This window comes from Trichechus manatus, unplaced genomic scaffold, assembly GCF_000243295.1.
Source record: "Trichechus manatus latirostris isolate Lorelei unplaced genomic scaffold, TriManLat1.0 scaffold00069, whole genome shotgun sequence".
Lineage (NCBI taxonomy): Eukaryota > Metazoa > Chordata > Mammalia > Sirenia > Trichechidae > Trichechus > Trichechus manatus.
In genome coordinates, this window is record NW_004444005.1 from 1,795,340 (window position 1) to 1,814,432 (window position 19,093).

The 19,093-nt window shown below is 40.3% G+C and overlaps 1 protein-coding gene across 1 annotated transcript in view; it reads left to right on the plus strand.

Annotated features, from left to right (window-relative positions):
• R3HDM2 (R3H domain containing 2) overlaps nt 1–19,093 on the plus strand; it is a 128,183-nt gene that overhangs the window by 74,053 nt on the left and 35,037 nt on the right. Inside the window, exons 3-10 of the mRNA XM_023734546.1 lie at nt 8,622–8,818; nt 13,427–13,468; nt 15,400–15,486; nt 16,015–16,141; nt 17,032–17,110; nt 17,766–17,825; nt 18,415–18,555; nt 18,980–19,088. Of these exons, the coding sequence (XP_023590314.1) occupies nt 8,622–8,818; nt 13,427–13,468; nt 15,400–15,486; nt 16,015–16,141; nt 17,032–17,110; nt 17,766–17,825; nt 18,415–18,555; nt 18,980–19,088 (842 nt within the window). The remainder of the gene's footprint in view (nt 1–8,621; nt 8,819–13,426; nt 13,469–15,399; nt 15,487–16,014; nt 16,142–17,031; nt 17,111–17,765; nt 17,826–18,414; nt 18,556–18,979; nt 19,089–19,093) is intronic.

Genomic DNA, 19,093 nt, shown 5'->3' on the forward strand with positions numbered 1-19,093 from the left:
AGGAGTCTGCCTGCTCCTCCTGTATGGATTCAGCTCAGGTGCCCAGATAGATAGCCACCAAGTGTGTGGTGTAGGCTTTCACTTACAGTCCTAGACAGGCATGGGTGATTGGTGTAGGCACAGGCATCTGGCTGCAGCAGGGGGACACACTCTGAGCAAGGCAGGGAGCTGACGGCCGCCCCCAGGTGTCGAGGAGGAAGGCGTGTCCCTGTTCCCTAGAGCGCATAGGTGGGTGGGTTTTGGAGCCGGAATATAAGCAACTAATGCTGTTGGGTGTAAGGACTGGGGGCCACTTCTTATTCATGGGCCCCTATCGCAGGTGGCTAGGTGGCGTGGCTGGAGCCACCAGTCATCAGGCCCCTGATGTGAGTAGGTGAAGACCCTGCTTAATGGTCGGAGCAGTGTCAAATATCAAGAACCTACCACTTCACAGCTGAAACAGTTGAAGTTAGACTTCCGGTATATACCCTGTTGTACTGTGGTAATTAGGGCCTATGATGTTGAAATGGGCACACACAATTCTGTGCATGGGGAAAGGCACTGAAAATCCATGGATCCCTAATGCCTGTGCCTAGGGAAAGGAGCTGTGCCTACCCTGGGTTCCTGGCTTATGGGAGCCAGCAGTTTATTTTTTCCCCGGTTCGTTAATTTGTTCATTCTCCAAGGCAGGGAGAATGGCTCCGGCTATGTGACGGATCCTACTTCTGGCACAGGGGACTCAGCAATTGCTGAAGCCAGTCTGGGACCCAGTGCAGAGCAGGGAGAGGGAAGGTAAATGGGAGAGAGGTTTTTCCCTCAGGGGTGTATTTTTGATCCACACGGTAAGCCGTATGTAAGTGTTTACCTTTTGTGAAGGGCTGCTTCTCACTGGTTCGGCGTGGCCGAGTAGACTCTCGGTGGCTGGGTCTCTTCTGGTGTGGAATGTGCCTCCCAAGCACCGCGTCTTGCCTGCCTCACTGCTTATCCCCAAGCTGATCAGGCCTGAAGGGCTCAGGCTCTCACCAGGTCAGGTCTGGCAACTCCTCGCTGCTTCCAAATCATCTCTACCTCCCCTTGCCACTCAGTCCAGGTCAGCTCTACCTTTGATGTTTAGGGCTCCCAGATTACCATATATAATCGAATCACTTGTCTTTTCGAGTCTTTGTTGTAAGAGGGTACACTGGCAGCATCTGACTACTCCGCCATCTAGGCCCCACCCCCTGAGCCCCTAGATTTTAAAAAGTTTTTTAAAATGTGAATATTAATTGGGAATAATTTACTCCTGATATACAAATTAGTAAAGGACTGAAAAGCTTTACAGGGAATTTGCCCCAGGGTAAGTCAGAATTTTTTGCACCTAGCTGTTGTCTTTTTGCTTCCATTCTCTCTGCTTGGTTACAGATTAAAAGAGAGAAAATGAAACTGCTCTTCTGTGTCTGAAAGTCACCTATATAATGTATTCCATTTGGCCCAATGTCTAGAAAGTTGCTTATAGAGACAATGGTAGAATATATAATCTCACTCCGCTCTGGAAGGTGCTTACCTTGGCAGTCAAAAAGTTTATGGGGAATATGCAGTATTGTCCCTGAAAAAAAATTGCCAAAGCTTGGCTCCCAGTCATCATCCTTGTATCATCCTATTTCCTCACTCCCTCCCTTTTGCCCCCCACATCTAACTGTCCCCTCTGTGGAGCTCTGAACCACTGAATGTCCTCAGGAGACATTCTACCTTAGAAATTGTACTGCTTGGCTGGATGAAATGTATAGTGTGCACAAAATAGGTTATAGGGAAGTACACATCCAGGTTCTCCTGGGAGTTTAATGTGTTTGCTTTTGCTCTTGTCACAGAACACATAAGAAATAGTTTTTTCTTCTTCCCCCACCAAAATATCTCCCAAGCCTTTAATTTCCTCTCTATCCCAAATAAAACCATCAAAAGTAAAAATTACTTCTCTGCCTTTTAGCATTATTCTACTGGATTTATTCTCATTCTTAAAGGCTTTTTAAAATTAATAAATTGTCTTGTCCCTCAGCTGCAACTTTTAATGTTTTTTTGGCACAGAAAAATTTGTTTTCAGGAATCCTTATGCTCCAAGAGTAAGGACAGCCTTGTGCATAGGATTACAAGACTGGAAGTAACCTTAGTTAAAGGTTGTTTTGGAGAGCAAATGAAAGTGTAATTCCAAGAACTATGGTTTTAAACTCAGTGTATTTCTCAGTGGAGCTTGTCTCTGGAATAGTAACACTCTGACCCCTCATACTATCCTGTTGTCTACATGAGGACAGCCTCTTTTATCGTAGAAGCAAAATAGTGAGAAGACTTAAAATCATGTGATTTGAAGACCTGATTTAAGAAGCTGGAAATGTTTAGAGGCAGTATGTTTAAGCTGTCTTCTGTATGGGGCTGACATGGGAGACTAAGCATAGTTTTTATGTCTCTCCCAGAGAGCTAAACCAGGGCCAGTGGGAGGAAGTAGCAGGGAGATGAGATTTGCCTCTTAATAAGGAAGGTGTTCCCAAAAGAAATGGGCCACATCTGGAGGTGAAGATTTTCTTCTTCAGTAGAAGTATACAAGCTGGGACAGGACAACCATTTTTCAGAGTTACTGTGAGTCAAGAACCTGATTGTTGCACACTATAGATGTAGAAGGATCATGCTGAATTAGGAAACTTCTAAGTTCACTTCCACTTATGAGAGTCCATGATTCCTTTGTATGTTTGTAGACCTTTCATTTTCCTGCCTGGTCTTTGACAATCTATCTCCTTAGCTACAGGTGGTTTTGCATAAAGGTTAAACAGACAAGTGCGAGAGCAAAATTTCCTGGCTTTCAGTCCTAGTTCTGCTATTTATCAGTTATATGAGCATAAATAAATTCTTTAACTGCTATGCCTCAGTTTATTTATAAAAGTGATGATAATAATAATAATATGTACCTTGTAGGATTGTTGTAAAATTAAATGAGATACTATGTTCTACATCCTAGTTTGGTGAGTAGTGTCTGGGGACTTAAAAGCTTGTGAGTGGCCATCTAAGATACAGGTATTCATCTCTACTCATCCGGAGCAAAAGAGAGAGAAGGAAGCCAGAGACTCGAAGAAACTAGTCTACAGGAGAAATAGTCTGCAAGAACCATGACCTCATCTACCCTGAGACCAGAAGAACTGGATGCTGCCCAGCTGCTACTACCTACCATTCTAATCAGGCCACAATAGATGGACCCTGATAGAGTGGGAGAAAAATGTGGAACAAAATCTCAAATTCCTTTAAAAAAAAAAAAAAAAAGAGTACTGGACTGGTCGAGACTGGAGGACTTCTCAAGACTGTTGCCCAGAGATACTCTACAAATCTTGTACCGAAACTAGCTCCTGAAGTCACCTTGTAGCTTCATAACAAGTTGGCTCAAAAAAGTATGAATACAGCCTGTAAGTACTGTGCTCCTTTAAAAAATCACTTATGTGAGACCAAACGGTCAACAATTACTTTAAAGCAAAGATGAAAATATAAGGGGGCAGGGAAGCTGGATTAATGGAAATGCAACAAGAATGAAAATAATGAGAATGTTTACACATTGTAAAGAATATAACCAATGTCACTGAACAACTTGTATAGAAATGTTGAATGGGCACCTAAACTACTGTGTACACCTTCACCAAAAACACAATAAAATATTTTTTAAAAATTAGATATAAAGCACTTCAGAACAGTGCCTAGGACAATGTAAGCACTCCAGGAATTTTAATTCATTATTATTATCATTTCTCTTCCTGTCAGTCATTTTTCCTTACAGAGCAGGGCTTCTCTGTCTTATCTAGGTAATCTTTTCATGACATACCCTTTCTGATTATTTCAGGATACTTTTAACTAGAAGGAACAGGAAACTCAACTCAAAATGGCTTAAGTGATAAGAAAATTTATGACCTCAGATATCAAGGGATCTAGCCATAGGAAGGTTCCAGGTTGGCTAATTCATTGTCTGCATCAGGGATCCAGGCTTATTCCCTCTGCTCCACCATCCACCATGTGTTAGCAGGATGCTGCCAGTGTCCAGGCATCACCTGCATACAAGACCATCTTCAAGGGAAGATAGCACCCATTTTTTTCTAGTACTTTTAAAAAAATTTTAACATACAGTGGGAAGCCTTTCCTTGAAACCAACAAAGTCCACTCATGTCTCACTAGTGATGCTTGAGTCACTTGCCCCTTCCCAAACTAGTCACAAAAAGAAATAGAATCACCATGATTGGTCTACACTAATTAAGATCCACCTCCCGGGGCTGGGGATAAGATCACCTTCCCTAAACTTGTGTCGTCAGATGAGGGCAAATACCAAAAGAAAATCTGACCTAGATCAATGAGTGCAGAAGAGAAAGGAGATTTGGGTAGGTAACTAGTATAGAATACCTTATATTTTCTTTGCTGCTTCCTTTTTTCTGCAAGAAAAATGACTTTGTTTTACTCAGCCCTTCAAGAGACTGTGGTCTCAGTGAAAATGACTATCTGAATTCTTAAAACTGGGTAGATTAATCACTGTGTGTTTTATGGCTATCTGTAAGAATATAAAGCTCAAGTTTTCCTGTTGCCCAGATGAATGAAGGAAATCATGTGGTTCCTGAAAACTTGAGATGGAATATGTGACTATATTCCACAGGCAGGTATTTGAAATACTGGTGTTTTGTTTTTTTTCTTTCATGCTTTAGCTGAGAAACAGTGAATGCTTGGACACTGTGAAGTTAGTCCAGGTATCCAAATTGTTGTACCTTTTCTGACTCACATGTGAAGGGGAACTGCAAAATTATCATTCTGATTTGAAGAAATATACCTGTTTGGTAATTGAGACTCACACTGAAAGAAGAAGCAACCAACTGCTTTATATTTTTCTATATCACCTTTTTGTGACAGAGAAGCCGGTTTGAGGCTATTTAAGCCTAGAAAAGCGAAAAATATTGAAAATGTATTGTGGGAAAAAAAGTAAATTTAATTTTGTGCTCTAAGGCATATTTAGGATTAAAATTGAAGCAGTACATAGTTATAGGGAGGAACTCTGTAACTGGTTAAGACTATTTCAGAAGTAGTGGAATGATCCTGTCCCAGGAGTTTTCCAGGAAAGACTAGAAGGCGCATTTTAGGAGGTTACAGAAAGGAGCTCTGGAGGGGAGATTGTATGAGGTCATGTGTAAGAACCCTTCCAATTCTGATCTTTATTAATGTTTACCAGCTAAGAGATAAGGAGAAAGCATGTGCTGCATTTTATTAGTACTTGAAATGGAAGAAAATTGAGGCCTGATTTACCCATGAGTGTGTCTGTATGTTTGTGTGTGTGTAGTTCCCATGTACAGCCAATGATCCATAAAGGTCTGTAGGTTTATACTCTTCTTATAGAAGCCTGTACTGTATAATCCTCAGTGAGGTGGATTGACACAATAGGCACAACAGCAGACTTAAACTTACCAACGATCATGAAGGTGGCACAGGCCCAGCCAACAATTGGTTTTATTATACATAAGCTCTCCATGAGTTGGAGCTGACTCAATGGCAACTAACAAAAACAACCTACTGAATCAATTAATTAAAAAGCAGAATATTGGCCATTTTCAATTTCTTCCAATATTTCTCATCTTTAAATTCAACTGTATTATACTGTGATTGTATAAATGACTTTCTGGCCTTTTAAAGATAATTTATCTAGCCCTAAGCAAACCAAGTCTCCAAGGCAGCTGCTCAAGAGTCACCACAAGGTGAACAAAGCAATAATCTTACGGACCAGCTAATTTGTTCGTGGACGATGTAACCTGTGCTTCTTCAGAGCCTCCTGGGTCTGACCCTAGTTTAAAGTGATTTGAAGGAGGGATAAATGTCTGGTGGACAGTTTTCTTGAAGCATTGCTAGTTACTTATTTTTAGCTTGGTTTCTAGGGCCACACTGGGAATAGATATGACATTTGGGAGACTTTCCAGTCTATCTTTTTAAAGGAAAGAAAGGAGTATTCATGTTTAAAGTATAGTCTGTAAACCACTTAAAGAGAAACCTCCACAAACCATTTTGGAGCTAAGCACGTGGATCTCGGCTGAAAGCAGAGAATACCAGAAAGATGTTTACTTGTGTTTTATTGACTATGCAGAGGCATTCAACTGTGTGGATCATAATAAATTATGGATAACATTGCAAAGAATGGGAATTCCAGCACACTTAATTGTGCTCATGCGGAACCTGTACATAGACCAAGAGGCAATCATTCAAACAGAACAAGGGGATACTGCGTGGTTTAAAATAAGGAAAGGTGTATGTCAGGGTTGTATCCTTTCACCATACTTATTCAATCTGTATGCTGAGCAGATAAGCCAAGAAGCTGGACTATATGAAGAAGAACACAGTATCAGGGTTGGAGGAAGACTCATGAACAACTTGCGACATGTAGATGACACAGCCTTGCTTGCTGAAAGCGAAGAGGACTTGAAGCATTTACTGATGAAGCTCAAAGACTACAGCCTGCAGTATGGATTACACCTCAACATAAAACGAAAATCCTCACAGCTGGACCAACATCATGATAAACAGAGAAAACATTGAAGTTGTCAAGGATTTCATTTTACTTGGATCCACAATCAACACCCATGGAAGCAGCAGTCAGGAAATCAAATGACATATTGCATTGGGCAAATCTGCTGCAAAAGACCTCTTTAAAGTGCTCAAAAGCAAAGATGTCACTTGGAGGACTTAGGTGCGCTGGACTTGAGCCCGAGGCTGCCGTGGTATTTTCAGTTGCCTCATATGCATGTGAAAGCTGGACAATGAATAAGGAAGACCGAAGAAGAATTGGTGCCTTTGAATTATGGTGTTGGGGAAGAATATTGAGTATACCATGGATTGTCAGAAGAATGAACAAATCTGTCTTGGAAGAAGTAGGATGGCAAGACTTCATCTCACATACTTTGGACATGTTATCAGGAGGGACTAGTCCCTGGAGAAGGACATCATGGTTGGTAAAGTAGAGGGTCAGCGAAAAAGAGGAAGACCCTCAACGAGATGGATTGACACAGTGGTTGCAGCAGTGGGCTGAAACATAGCAATGATTCTGAGGATGGCGAAGGACAGGGCAGTATTTCATTCTGTGGTATGTAGGGTTGCTATGAGTCGCAACTGACTTGATGGCACCTAACAACAACACGTTTGACTCCAACGGTTGCTTGAGGACATGAATCTGTATATAGAGTTTCAATTTCTGTTTCTGAGTATGTGCTTGGGAAATTGTGTTGGCTTCATTACAGGATGTGCAAGTATCAATAGTAAGTGATATAGAGCCAGCCACCCCTGACTGCAGATGCTCTGCATTATTGGCAGGCAGTAGATTAACTGAACTCAGATGGTGAATAGCAAAGTGAAGTTTCTCTGTTCCTCCAAGGAGGGACCCAGTTTTTCTGAAAGACAGATGACTACAAAGTTTTCGTCTTGCTTTTTCAGCTTACTTAAGAAAAAGGAAAGAATTTAAGATTTTATAATCATTGTCTGATTTTGCTGTTTTTAATGGGAGAGCAGCTTGATGTTGGTAATGATCTTAGTTTCCTACTGATGCTGTAACAAATATTACAAGTGGGTGGCTTTAAAGAAGACAAATTTATTGTCTCATAGTTTTGGAGGCTGAAAGTCCAGATCAGAGTCTCAGGCATGTCCATTCCTTCCGTGTAGGTAGTCCTGGGCATTCCTCGGCTCCTTGGCTTGCAGGCGATCCTCACGTGGCGTCTGTGGTCCGTGCAGCCCGCCTTCATTTGTGCATGTCTCTGTGTCTGATCTGCTCTTTTTATAACTCTGAAGTGATTAGATTTAGAACCTACCCTACTTAGGAATGATCTAATTAATATAACAAAGAAAACCCTATTTCCAGATAGGATTACATCCACCAGTTTAGGGGTTAGGATTCCAACACATATTGGGGGAGGGGGGCACAATTTAATCCGTAACAGCAATGTTGTGTTTGTGGTAGTTGAGGAAGTTCTCCCTTGGGAAAGGAGAGTGTTCCTTTCTAGTGATGAATAGAGATTTATAAAATATTTTTCTTCTTTCTGGAGAGACTATGGTGGCTTACCTCCATGGAATGATCAAACTGAAAATATGAACAAATTTCTACACAGAACTAGGGAGGACAAATAAAGTGCCAAGAGGACTCATACTGAATTGCTCTAGAACTGAATCCTGGTGAATCTCAAAATAATTATGTTGAGTAAAAGAAGCTAGACAATGTATGAGTCTACTTATATAAAATTCTAGAAAATGCAGAGTCATCTGTAGGGACATAAAGCAGATCAGTGGCTGACTGGGGATGGTGGAGAGGGGAGGGAGGGACTACAGGGGGGCATGAGGAAACTGGGAGTGATGGATATGCTCACTGTCTAAATTGTGATGGTTTCACAGGTTGTATGTATGTGTTATAACTCATCAAATTATATATTTTAAATAATACGAAATTTGTCAATTTTACCTCAATAAAATTTTTAAGAAAAGAAATAAATCCAGGTGCAGCATTTATCAAAGGACTCTTCTGAAATCAAAGGGAGGCTGCTGAAGAAAATTTCAGTTTTATGAAATACATATCTGTATGTATAAGTATGGGTACACATCTCTTGTTAATGCATATGATCTTTCTTTAGGAGTCCATAGAGGCTACTGTATTCTGTTGAAGATGTCTAACAGTAACGCTACTCAGGAGACCCTGGAAATAATGAAAGAATCAGAAAAAAAACTGGTAGAAGAATCTGTAAACAAAAACAAGCTTATATCTAAGGCTTCAAGTAAGGAAGAAATTGAGAAAGAGGGTGAAGATATCAGTTTGCGCCAGGAATCACAGGTAAGGATTAGAAGTGCATCACATATGCACGTTCTCTATACTTGAATAGAAGTGTCATTATAGGGTGGCATTGGAAATCTATGGGAAGTCAATCACTTATAGCAACAGTCTTGATTGTCCCTAAAAACTCCAGCTTCAGCTTTCAAGAAACATCTCCCTTTTTTGTTAGATTCCGCAAAGTCGTCTAAAGAGGACAGAGTGGAATCCCTAATTCATTTGGGCCTGAGTTCACTGGTTCTTGGCTACATTTGCTGCATTTTGGTATTTTCAAGCTATCAAAAAAATAAACTGTATACAAACACATTTAACAAGTCATAAAATGGCTCATACATTAAACTCTTAAAACCAGAGCTGCCTGGCTTTACACACTGTTAAATTCATACGTTGGTTGTGTTAAAGCACTCAGCATTTTCTGGGTCAGAAATACAGTCTCTGAACTTGTCACTTGGTGAATGTGAGTGAGAAGTTGCCACTTTGTTTCCATTCAAATTCATATTGCAGTACAGAAATGGTGGCAACAGATGGCCAGCCAAGCTTCTTCAAAGGTTTCCCTTTGGTGCCCAGCCAGCCTGGTATCTGAGCCTCCTCTTGCCTACCTGCTCCCGCCCTATGGTCACTCCTGGTTTCCTCTGTTACCCAAATCCAAATTAAATAAATCCTTTCCTTCATGCCCAGGGGTCAGACTGGCCTTTATTATATAGTCTTGGGAGATACTACTGTAGCAGTAGTTGGTTTAAAAAGCAGGAGCAACAACATTTTGAAGGGTTTAGAAACTTGCAGCATAATTTCTCTAAATATCCTAGTTCACCTAGATCTTGTGAGCAGCAAATATAAAAGGATAAATTAAAATCAGACAGCTCTCGGAAATATTCACTAGCTCCCTGTTTTTCTACTCTTTCCTCTTAAAGTTTGCCAGATCTCTCTCCCGAATGCTTTTCTTTCCATTATCTTTTTGCATATGAGTTAGCAGATACCATTCCCCATGCATCCTCCCAAAGTTTTGGAGACAAGACTGTCTGCCACTGTTACAACTGCACTTCCAGACTCTACTGATACCAGTAATGGATTTTAAATCCTCAGGACAAATAAATGATGGATTTTAATTATGTGTTGTCATGTTACATGAAAGATAATTAAATGAACTTTGGGTCCAAGTTATTCTATTCTCAAGAGACTGTATAAGTGGTGTTCTGAACTCCTGTTGTGTGTACTTCTTGAAGACAGACAGAAAAAAAAGGACATCTATAGGTTTTATGCTCCCTATGGACACTCACTGGTTTAACAATATCTTCACCCATCTATACAAACAGGTTGCAGGAGGGTAGTGGGGCCGTTTCCTCCTTGACTTGACTCCTCTTGCTGCTGCTAGAGTAGGTGGAGCTGCTGCTGCCATCTACTGGAGCTCCTGAGCCCTCTGCAAAGTCTTCAGTCTTATCTGCTACCCTCCATCCTATGGAGCAGTGCCTTAGGAGGCTCTCCCTGTACTAATTTCTCAACAGATCATGTGTCTCTTGAATAGCTCTAAAAATTCTCTTGTTTCTCCCACCCCAGACATCTCCCCAAGAAACTAACTGGTGCCATCAGGGCAGTCCCTGTTATAAATGGGAACTGGAAAGTTTGGGGTAAGGGGACTTCATTACTTGTACTGTGTGAGATATATTCTTGGATCAGCAATTGTAACTTGGAACATCTTTTCCTTGGGAAAGCGCTGCAAAAGATAGGTTCTGAGATTCCGTTAGAAGAGGCAAGCCTTCACTTAACACATACTGAATTTAGGTGTGTCATTTAAATAACCATTTGAATAACTGGGTTTTTTTGCACTGGCCTCCTAACTGGGCTTTCTGCCTTTAAACTTGTAATCCTTTCTGATTCATCTGTCATACTGCTTTATGGAGATGGTTGTGAAATAAAGATCTCATTGTGTTAATTCCCTTCTTCAGACTACTTCTGTTTGTCTCATTGCCCTAGGCTAAATACCAGATTTCTCAGCATGGCTTATTGTGACCTATTACATTGCCTGCCATCCATCTGCCTCTGACATCCTATGCTTCAGCCTTATCTGATTCCTTGGTCTTTATTATAAAGGGGAGCTAAAACGTTTGGGGAAAGCAAGCTTTGGTATGTGCTTTCTCTGCCTAGAACGCTCTCCTTGGTATTCTTTCCATAGCCTCATCTAACCCCTGCTCCCGCAATGTCTGTCTAAAAAGCCAGACCCACTACTGTTGAGTCGATTCTGACTTGTAGTCACCCTATAGGACAGAGTAGAACTGCATCATCTGTCTGCTACCTATTTATCCTTCAAAACTTAATCCAAGTGTGTCTTTCTGCAAGAAGCCTTCCTTAACAACCTTACTCACCAGGTCTATACTCATTACATAATTCTTCGTCTAATGTCTCTGTCCTTCACATAGCTATAAGCTCCGTGAGACCCAGGATTAGGTCAGTTTTGGCTTCCCATTGTATCCCTGAGATGTAACATAGTGCCTTGCACATAGCAGACATTCAGTATTTGTGAATGTATGAATATATGTATTACTAGGTCTGAGTTAGATGCTTCTGCTGTATGCTCCTGTAGTACTCCATGTGCACCTCTGGAATGCATTTAATATGTTATAATTGTCTATTTGTCTGTCTTCTCCAACAGGATTATGAGTTTCTTTTTGACAAGGTTTGTGTCTTTTATCTCTGTATCCCCCAGTAGCTAGCATAGTGCCAGGTACATGTTAGGCTTTCAATATGTGTTTGACTTCCTGTTAAATGAAAACTGTCCATTCTGGGAAATAAGCACATTTAAAGAGTGTAAATTGGTACAATCTCTTTGAAAGAGATTATAAAAATGAAAAAACATACTTCTAGGAATTTATCCTGTAGATATACACTGTATTTGTAGGTATACTCAAGGATCTGGTCACTGAAGTATTATTTATAGTAGTAAAGGAACAGGAACATCCTAAACGGTGCAATTTAAGGGACTAGTAAAATAAGTTATGGTATAGCCACACAATGGAATACCATGTAACCATTAAGAAAAACAGGGTAGATCTTCTATAGAATGATATCCATAAAAAAAAGTTAAAAAGCAAGATTCAGAGCAATGTGTACAGTATACTTCTGTTTGGTTAAAAAATAACTGTGTGTATGCACGTGCTCATGAGCTTATATATACGTAAAAGATCTCTGGAAATATCTACAAGAAAACTTAATAGTGGTTAATCCATTAGGAGAGAACCTAAAGCTGGGAGTCAGATACAAAAGGGAGATTTATTATTATATTTTCCTCCATTATACCTCTTGAATGTTTGTACCGGCGCTGTATTTTTACACAAATAACACGTGTGGTATACTTTTTTTTTTTTCCAACCACACAACCCTTCAAGCATTATTTTCCTAGGCGCACTTTGTGCGTTTTATATGTGTAGGCGTGTTATTTACGTGGGCACGTTATTTGCAAAAATGCAGAATATGTACTACCTATTTGAAAAAATAATTACAAATACTGCTACAAATTCCTGAACCACGACTCTGCCTCTTGCTGCAAACAGATCTTGTCACTGATTAGATCCACCATTTCTTACTCTTTCCATCCACTATCACGTTTCTTCATTTTGCCTTCTGGCAGTGTTGTTTGGTAACTAGTAACAAAGACCAAAGGAAAGAGAAATCCCCACCTATCCAGTACCATGCTGGTGCTCTGCCTCTGTCTAGTTTCCTCCCTTCCAGCCCCCAGCCTCAGTTCTCTGAGTTTTATTATAAATATCTTGTAACTTCTAAGTGCCTCATCCTATATATAACCTATTACCTCCTCCCAAAAGCCCCTATTCTGGCTTCTCAGCTGCTCAGAAACCTTATCAATTAATTGTTTCTTCCCTCATCCCACCTCAGGTCCTCATTCTTCATCTTCCTCAGCTTCTATTCTGCTCCTTATCCACTCTCGCTCCCCTTTGCTCTGGATGTCTTGTCTCTGTCTTCCCTCTTACCCTGTCCCATCTTATATCCCTGACCCAGACAGGCTATAAGAGCCACCACCAGGAGCTTACAACTGGGAGAATTCTCATATTTGTTGAGGGAAACAATTGAGAAGAAGAGTCTTCATTCTATTTCTGCAGCCACAGGAACAGGAATTTTACGTATCTCAAGTTTGAACTCTGAATGTGTTGTCCTTTAAGGATGTTATTATAAGTGATGGCTAAGGGTCATAGTTCACTGTCTGTTATAGGCTAGATAGGCTTCTGGGTGCAAGCCTGGGGGGAAAACTCTCTCATGCTACAGAAATGACATCTCCAGATGCATCCTAATCAGGAAAGGAATCCATGGTTTGTCCAAAAGTAATTTTTATCAGTCTGTGAAATGGGCCAACCAGTCAGTGTTTTCCTACTCTTTATTGCCATGGTGAGTGGTGATTTGACCTTGGGTGGTCTGTAGTCCCTTCTGTGTTGCAGTTGCTGGAGTTGCAGTATAGAGGGGCAGCCACACCCGTGGTTCTCAGCATAGTTCGGCTATTGCTGTAATGGCTTTTACTGTTAGTGATTTATTTTTATTTTTATTTTTTTATAAATATGTATTGCTTTTAATTTAAGTGTTGATTTTCCCCACTTCCCATTCTAACAGAGGCGGACATCCAACCATGGTCATGCCAGGAAAAGAGCGAAGGTGAGATCCCTTCTGCTACAGCTTCTTTACTTGTGTAATTAGTAATACTTTTTACAAATGTCTAGTTTATTCAGATCATATATAGGCAAATTGTTCTTGCCTGCATTTTGTATCTTAATGGTACACACGTGCACACACACACACAGACACACGCACATTTCCTCTTGGTCTCGTTTTATTTTTCTCCAGTATCTCTAGTTCTGGCAGAGTCTGTTTCTGATACCTGAACGGATACCTGACTGGAGCCTCCCAACAGAACCTGAGTGAATTGGTACTGGCTCTGCTGAAATGCCAGTTTCTCTGCTCAGCCATTGCTTTTCTAGGAGGATGGATGCCATAGAAGTCCTTTTTGGGTTTTTTGCCATGTCAGTTTTCCTTTAAGATCAATCCTGCCCCATTAGTAGAAATGATTCAACATTTTCGGACATCCTAAAAATACAGGCATTTTTTTGATGTTTCACTTTTTAGGTTAGGGCAGGGAGGAGGATTTTGTTTTTAATCATTGTAGAATAAAATTAATACAGCACAGATTATTTTAAGCAGAGTTATCAGAGAAGACTGTATGTGTTAGTGTATGATAGCTTTTTAATTAACTAGGGAACAGCAAAATATTGAAATTGTCTTGCAATGGGAAGAATTGTCACCAGAAGTAATAATTAAGGGTGCACACCCCCTTCCACCAGAAAAATAATGGCAAAATTTGGAGTGACAGAGCCAGTGTGTGGCCTGGGTTTGAAGAAGACCAAGAAGTATGGTAAATGGGCTCTGTCCTGCCCTACATGACCTAATCCACAGTGATGGGTGTAATGTTGAAGTTCAAACCAAAGGGTGCTGCTCACTGCTGCTTGGTTTCCTTCCATACTTTTTGAGATAAGTAAGATAGTTATTATCTTCATTTTACAGATAAGGGTATGGGCTTATAGAGATTGAGTGACTTGACAAAGGACATTGAGTAGTATAAGTGACAGAACTAGGCTTGAATTCAGTTCTTCAGACTCACGAGTTCTTTTCACTGTATTGTTACCTGGAGTGCACATACCATGTTTGGTGCTTTTATATTAACTATAAACCTTGGTTTTATTGTAAGAACGCTCAATAAATGTTAATAGATGCATTTCTAATTAGTCACTGTATAATTTTTGGCTTTGGGGATCCCTAGCAGAGCAGTGATTTGCACTGTGGATTTCAGATCTTTTTTGGGATTTTCCCACCAGCTGAAGTAAACCAGGTGGATTAGCCTTTTATAGCATTAAATTCTCAGTGGTTTGTTTTTGTTTTTTGTTTTTTTTTTTTTGGTCTTTCTTTTCATTCTTAGACATTTCTTCCCATACCCTTGCCACCTCAGGTTTAGAGTCATTTAACATTTATTTTCACTACTGTATGCCAAGGACCCTCTGTGATATGTATGTTTACATACTTTGTATCATCAAATTCTCACAACAGCCCTTTAGATATTTTTATCCCAGTTTTATTGAAGAAAGAACAGAGACACAGAGAGCTTAAATAATTTTCTCAGAGTCTTCTAGCTCCTAAGTACAAAACGAGGAGTTGAAGCTAGGCCTTCAGGCTCTCAAATCCACTGTCTTTCTACTATGCCATACTGCTGAGTATTCATAGTAAACTTCTGAGTCTGAAATTGGAGCATTGGGCTTGAAATAGAGAGGGCTAAGTGAGGTGGTTTTCCTGCCATCTATCCAGAATAGCCCAAAAAATGGACATATTTTTACATGTCTACTGCTGCAAGCAAGAGAATAATCTTTCAAGTGAACCAGGAGCTGATGAGTAGGACTTATTTGAAAGAAAAAAAAAACAAAAAACACTTTAATGGAAACAGTAACAGAGCCAAATAGCCAAATAGTATACCCTTCATTCAGCCAAAAGCGTTGTGAATGCCCACTAAGAGAATATTTACGCGTATTTGGTTTTTCCAGTCTAATTCCAAGCTGAAGTTGGTGCGCAGCCTGGCAGTGTGTGAAGAGTCCTCCACCCCATTTGCTGATGGGCCGCTAGAAACCCAGGTAGGTCGTTTACAGGAGTAAGTGCAGTTTTTGAGTTTGGCATTGTTTGGTAAAGTGTAGTATAGCAACCAGCAACATCCAGTATCAAGCTTGGAAATCAGGGCAGAAGGAGCTTCAAAACAAAAGCTGTTGCAGTAAAGCAAGACATGGGTGAGATCATGAAGTGTAGGCCTTCACACCTGGACCACTAAGATGATGCAGACAAGGGCATCCTGGTCTGGGTCTTGTTTTCCCACCCACACCCTTCCTCTTCAGTGGTAAGAACCATTTCCATCCAATTCCTATTCCAGGAACAGCCAGTAACTTGAGCTCTCCATGTAGCAGGCTGTGACTGCTAGCAGAAAAGGCTTAGCCTCTACCTTTTGATAGAATAAAAGCTCAAACAATTTAATTGACAAAATAACACTCTTCTATAAGAGAAAGCTGCCACCCCAAGATTTGCCACCTTTGAGATTCCAAAGGAGCTAAAGGACAATTAAAATCCTTATTTTCCCCCTTTGCTTATATTCCTCTTTCCCCTTGTCCAAGGATATAATTCAGTTACATATCAGTTGCCCCTCTGACAAGGAGGAGGAAAAGTCCACAAAGGATGTCTCTGAAAAGGAAGACAAGGAGAAAAATAAAGAAAAGATCCCAAGGAAGATGCTGTCCAGAGGTGAGGACTTTCCCCCTCTCTCGTCTGTCCTAGCACCTGGCTTTGCAGTGGCTTTCTGTCTGTCCTGAAGCCTGGCACCCACTGGCCTTACTGGCCCAACAGCTGACTGCTTGGTTGCTTGGGGAGGTGGCTAACTAGGTTACTTTCTGTGCTTCTTTAACCAGCCCTGCCTTAGAGAGCTACTCCATCTGCACTGGCCTACTCACAGGAATACATTTTAGTCAATTCTGATTTTATTTGTGCTTCTGGAATAAACAGTGACATGGATTATCACTGGTAGCAGATCCTCCAAATACCATTTATGTCTTGGTTTTGGGACCTGGAGTGATTTTTTTTTTCAAATAATGAACATTTACCTCTATTTATTAGGCTGTCTTTGATTTTAAACTTTTGAGCTCAAAGGAAAAAGACATAGTCCATAAAAATGATATAGTTGGCAGCAAAAAGGCAACCTTGGGATTAAAAAATTGAAGTGAATCATCCACAAAGTGAATGAGTCATCATAAATAATCAACATTTGAGCATATTTGGTGAGATTCTAGAAAATTCAGCCCTGACTGCCCTTACCTGGAATTTATTTTCCATTCCTAGACTAAAACATACTTTGGTTTGGTCATGGCATTCCGTAAATACTTATTGACGATAAGGTGGCTTTTTAGTGTAGTACTGATGCAACATTGTGACCCAAATTCCTCATTCTGTCGTGGTCATGGGGAACTTTGTGGGGCTGGCAGATCAAGATCATTCTAGTTTTTAATGCTACAACCCCTGAAGTTTGATTCTACTTTCTTGTTCTCCTGTCTCCTGATCAGGCTGTAGGCTTCTGCTTGGAGTCAGGTATGCACGACAGTTTCATTTATTTTAAATTTCTTTTGTTATGGTGGTTCTAGACTCCAGCCAAGAGTATACGGACTCCACTGGAATAGACCTACATGAATTTCTTGTAAATACACTGAAAAAGAATCCAAGGTAATAACATGATTTGGTGGAAAGGGGAAAGGGTCAGGGGCTGTCAGGATACAGAAGAGGCCAAGCAGCTTCCCAGAATTTTTTTATTATTAGAATCTAGGATGCCCATCCCTTACCACCATCTCTCTCCAATGTAGTTTTATATTCTGTGAAGGATTCAAAATACCCTCAGATTGAGGTTTATTTTTTTGGAGATGTTGAGGAAAATGCTGTGGAAAAAGAAAGCAGGAACAAGGAAATGTGAAGACTTGGAAGTGCACTATGATAAAAAGTACAGAAGAAAAAAATAATTAATTTATACATAAGCTAAATTATAATTGCTTAAAAATTCTATAAATAACCAGATGGAATGATTAAATTTATAAGAGTGAACCATATGAGTATGGTTGCCAGTGAAATTGGATCTCTGATATGGAAAACGAAGTGCATGATTAGGAAGGAACTGCAAAATGTATATTTGGGTTGTTTTTTTCTTTTTCAAAACACTGTAGGACAGGCTGGTAAAACTGAGTAGTTTTTGAATTACAGTCCGCTATTGGGGTTGGGATATATCCCTCCCTTCATCTTCTGTGATGAGCAAGTTGCATTTTCAGTCCCTGCTTTCAGTGTCTGTGGAAGGGCTGCTTTTTGTTTTGTTTTAATCTTTTTTAAACAGGGACAGAATGATGCTGCTAAAATTAGAACAGGAGATTCTGGACTTTATTAATGACAACAAGTAAGTATTTGTATGAAATACACATTTAGTGGTGGGAGGGGGCACTGGAAAGAAATTTAGGTATAATTTTAGGACATCTCTCCCTCATCTTTCTCTTAAAGTCTGAATTTTGAGGTAATTACTCACTGGGAACCAAAAGGAGTTGGGGAGAAGCAATCACAATGGGATAAAAAATCATGTGTGTGAAAAACAAAGTGAGGTTTTTAAGTTATTTGCATAGATTTGAGTTGAAAAAGAGGTTGTATCTTTTCAATACCTAGTCCTTGTCCCGGTTTTCACTATTTCTTAAGTCTCTCCCTTTTTCTTTATAGCACATCATCCAGGTGGGTGAGACTTATAGCTTAAGGAGTATTCCTAATGAGGATAGTGGGTCAGAGTGATCTGCAAAATACGGTAGATAAAGCAGCTGAGAGAAGCCTTTTTGGTTCTCGCTGAGTAAATATCTATCTTTGTAATGAAGAGACCTTGTTTACTGGTCTCTTTCACCTAAGAAATTCCCGAATTTTAGACACTGGTAAGAAAAAGTACAGTTGGCTGTTATTGCTGGTCTTTGCCCTTACTTTACTTTTTTCCCCGGGATTTTCTTCAGTAACCAGTTCAAGAAGTTCCCTCAGATGACCTCATATCACCGGATGCTATTACACCGGGTAGCTGCCTATTTTGGGATGGACCACAATGTTGATCAAACTGGAAAAGCTGTCATCATCAACAAAACCAGTAACACAAGAATGTAAGGGTTTGTGAAGACTTTTCTGGGATAACCTACTGGGGTGGAAGAAGAAGGTATAGGATCAAGAGCTCCCTTCTAGGGAAGGGGCGTTGTGGAGAGCTATATCATCAATTCCCTCATGTGTAACTACTCCATTCAAGGCCTCAGGGATAGATTTTAGAGGGACTGGTGTTTTGTGAAGACCGGCACTGGCCTCTCTTCACCTTCACCGATAGGAAGAGGATAACGTTGGAGCAAGTTATAGACCTATAAAGAACAGCCTAAGGATTTCATTAAAACCTTTAAGTGACTTTTTGGATGCCCAACTCCAGAAACCCCCTGAGTAGAAAGTTGTGGAATATAAGAGAGCTGTATCTAGGAGGTCGGCTTCCTAACAAAAGGGTCTTTTTCCTCCTTTTCTTCCACATTTTTCTCCCAATCCCAGTCCTGAACAGAGGTTCTCAGAACATATAAAGGATGAGAAGAATACAGAATTTCAACAGAGATTCATTCTCAAGAGAGATGATGCCAGTATGGACCGAGATGATAATCAGGTGAA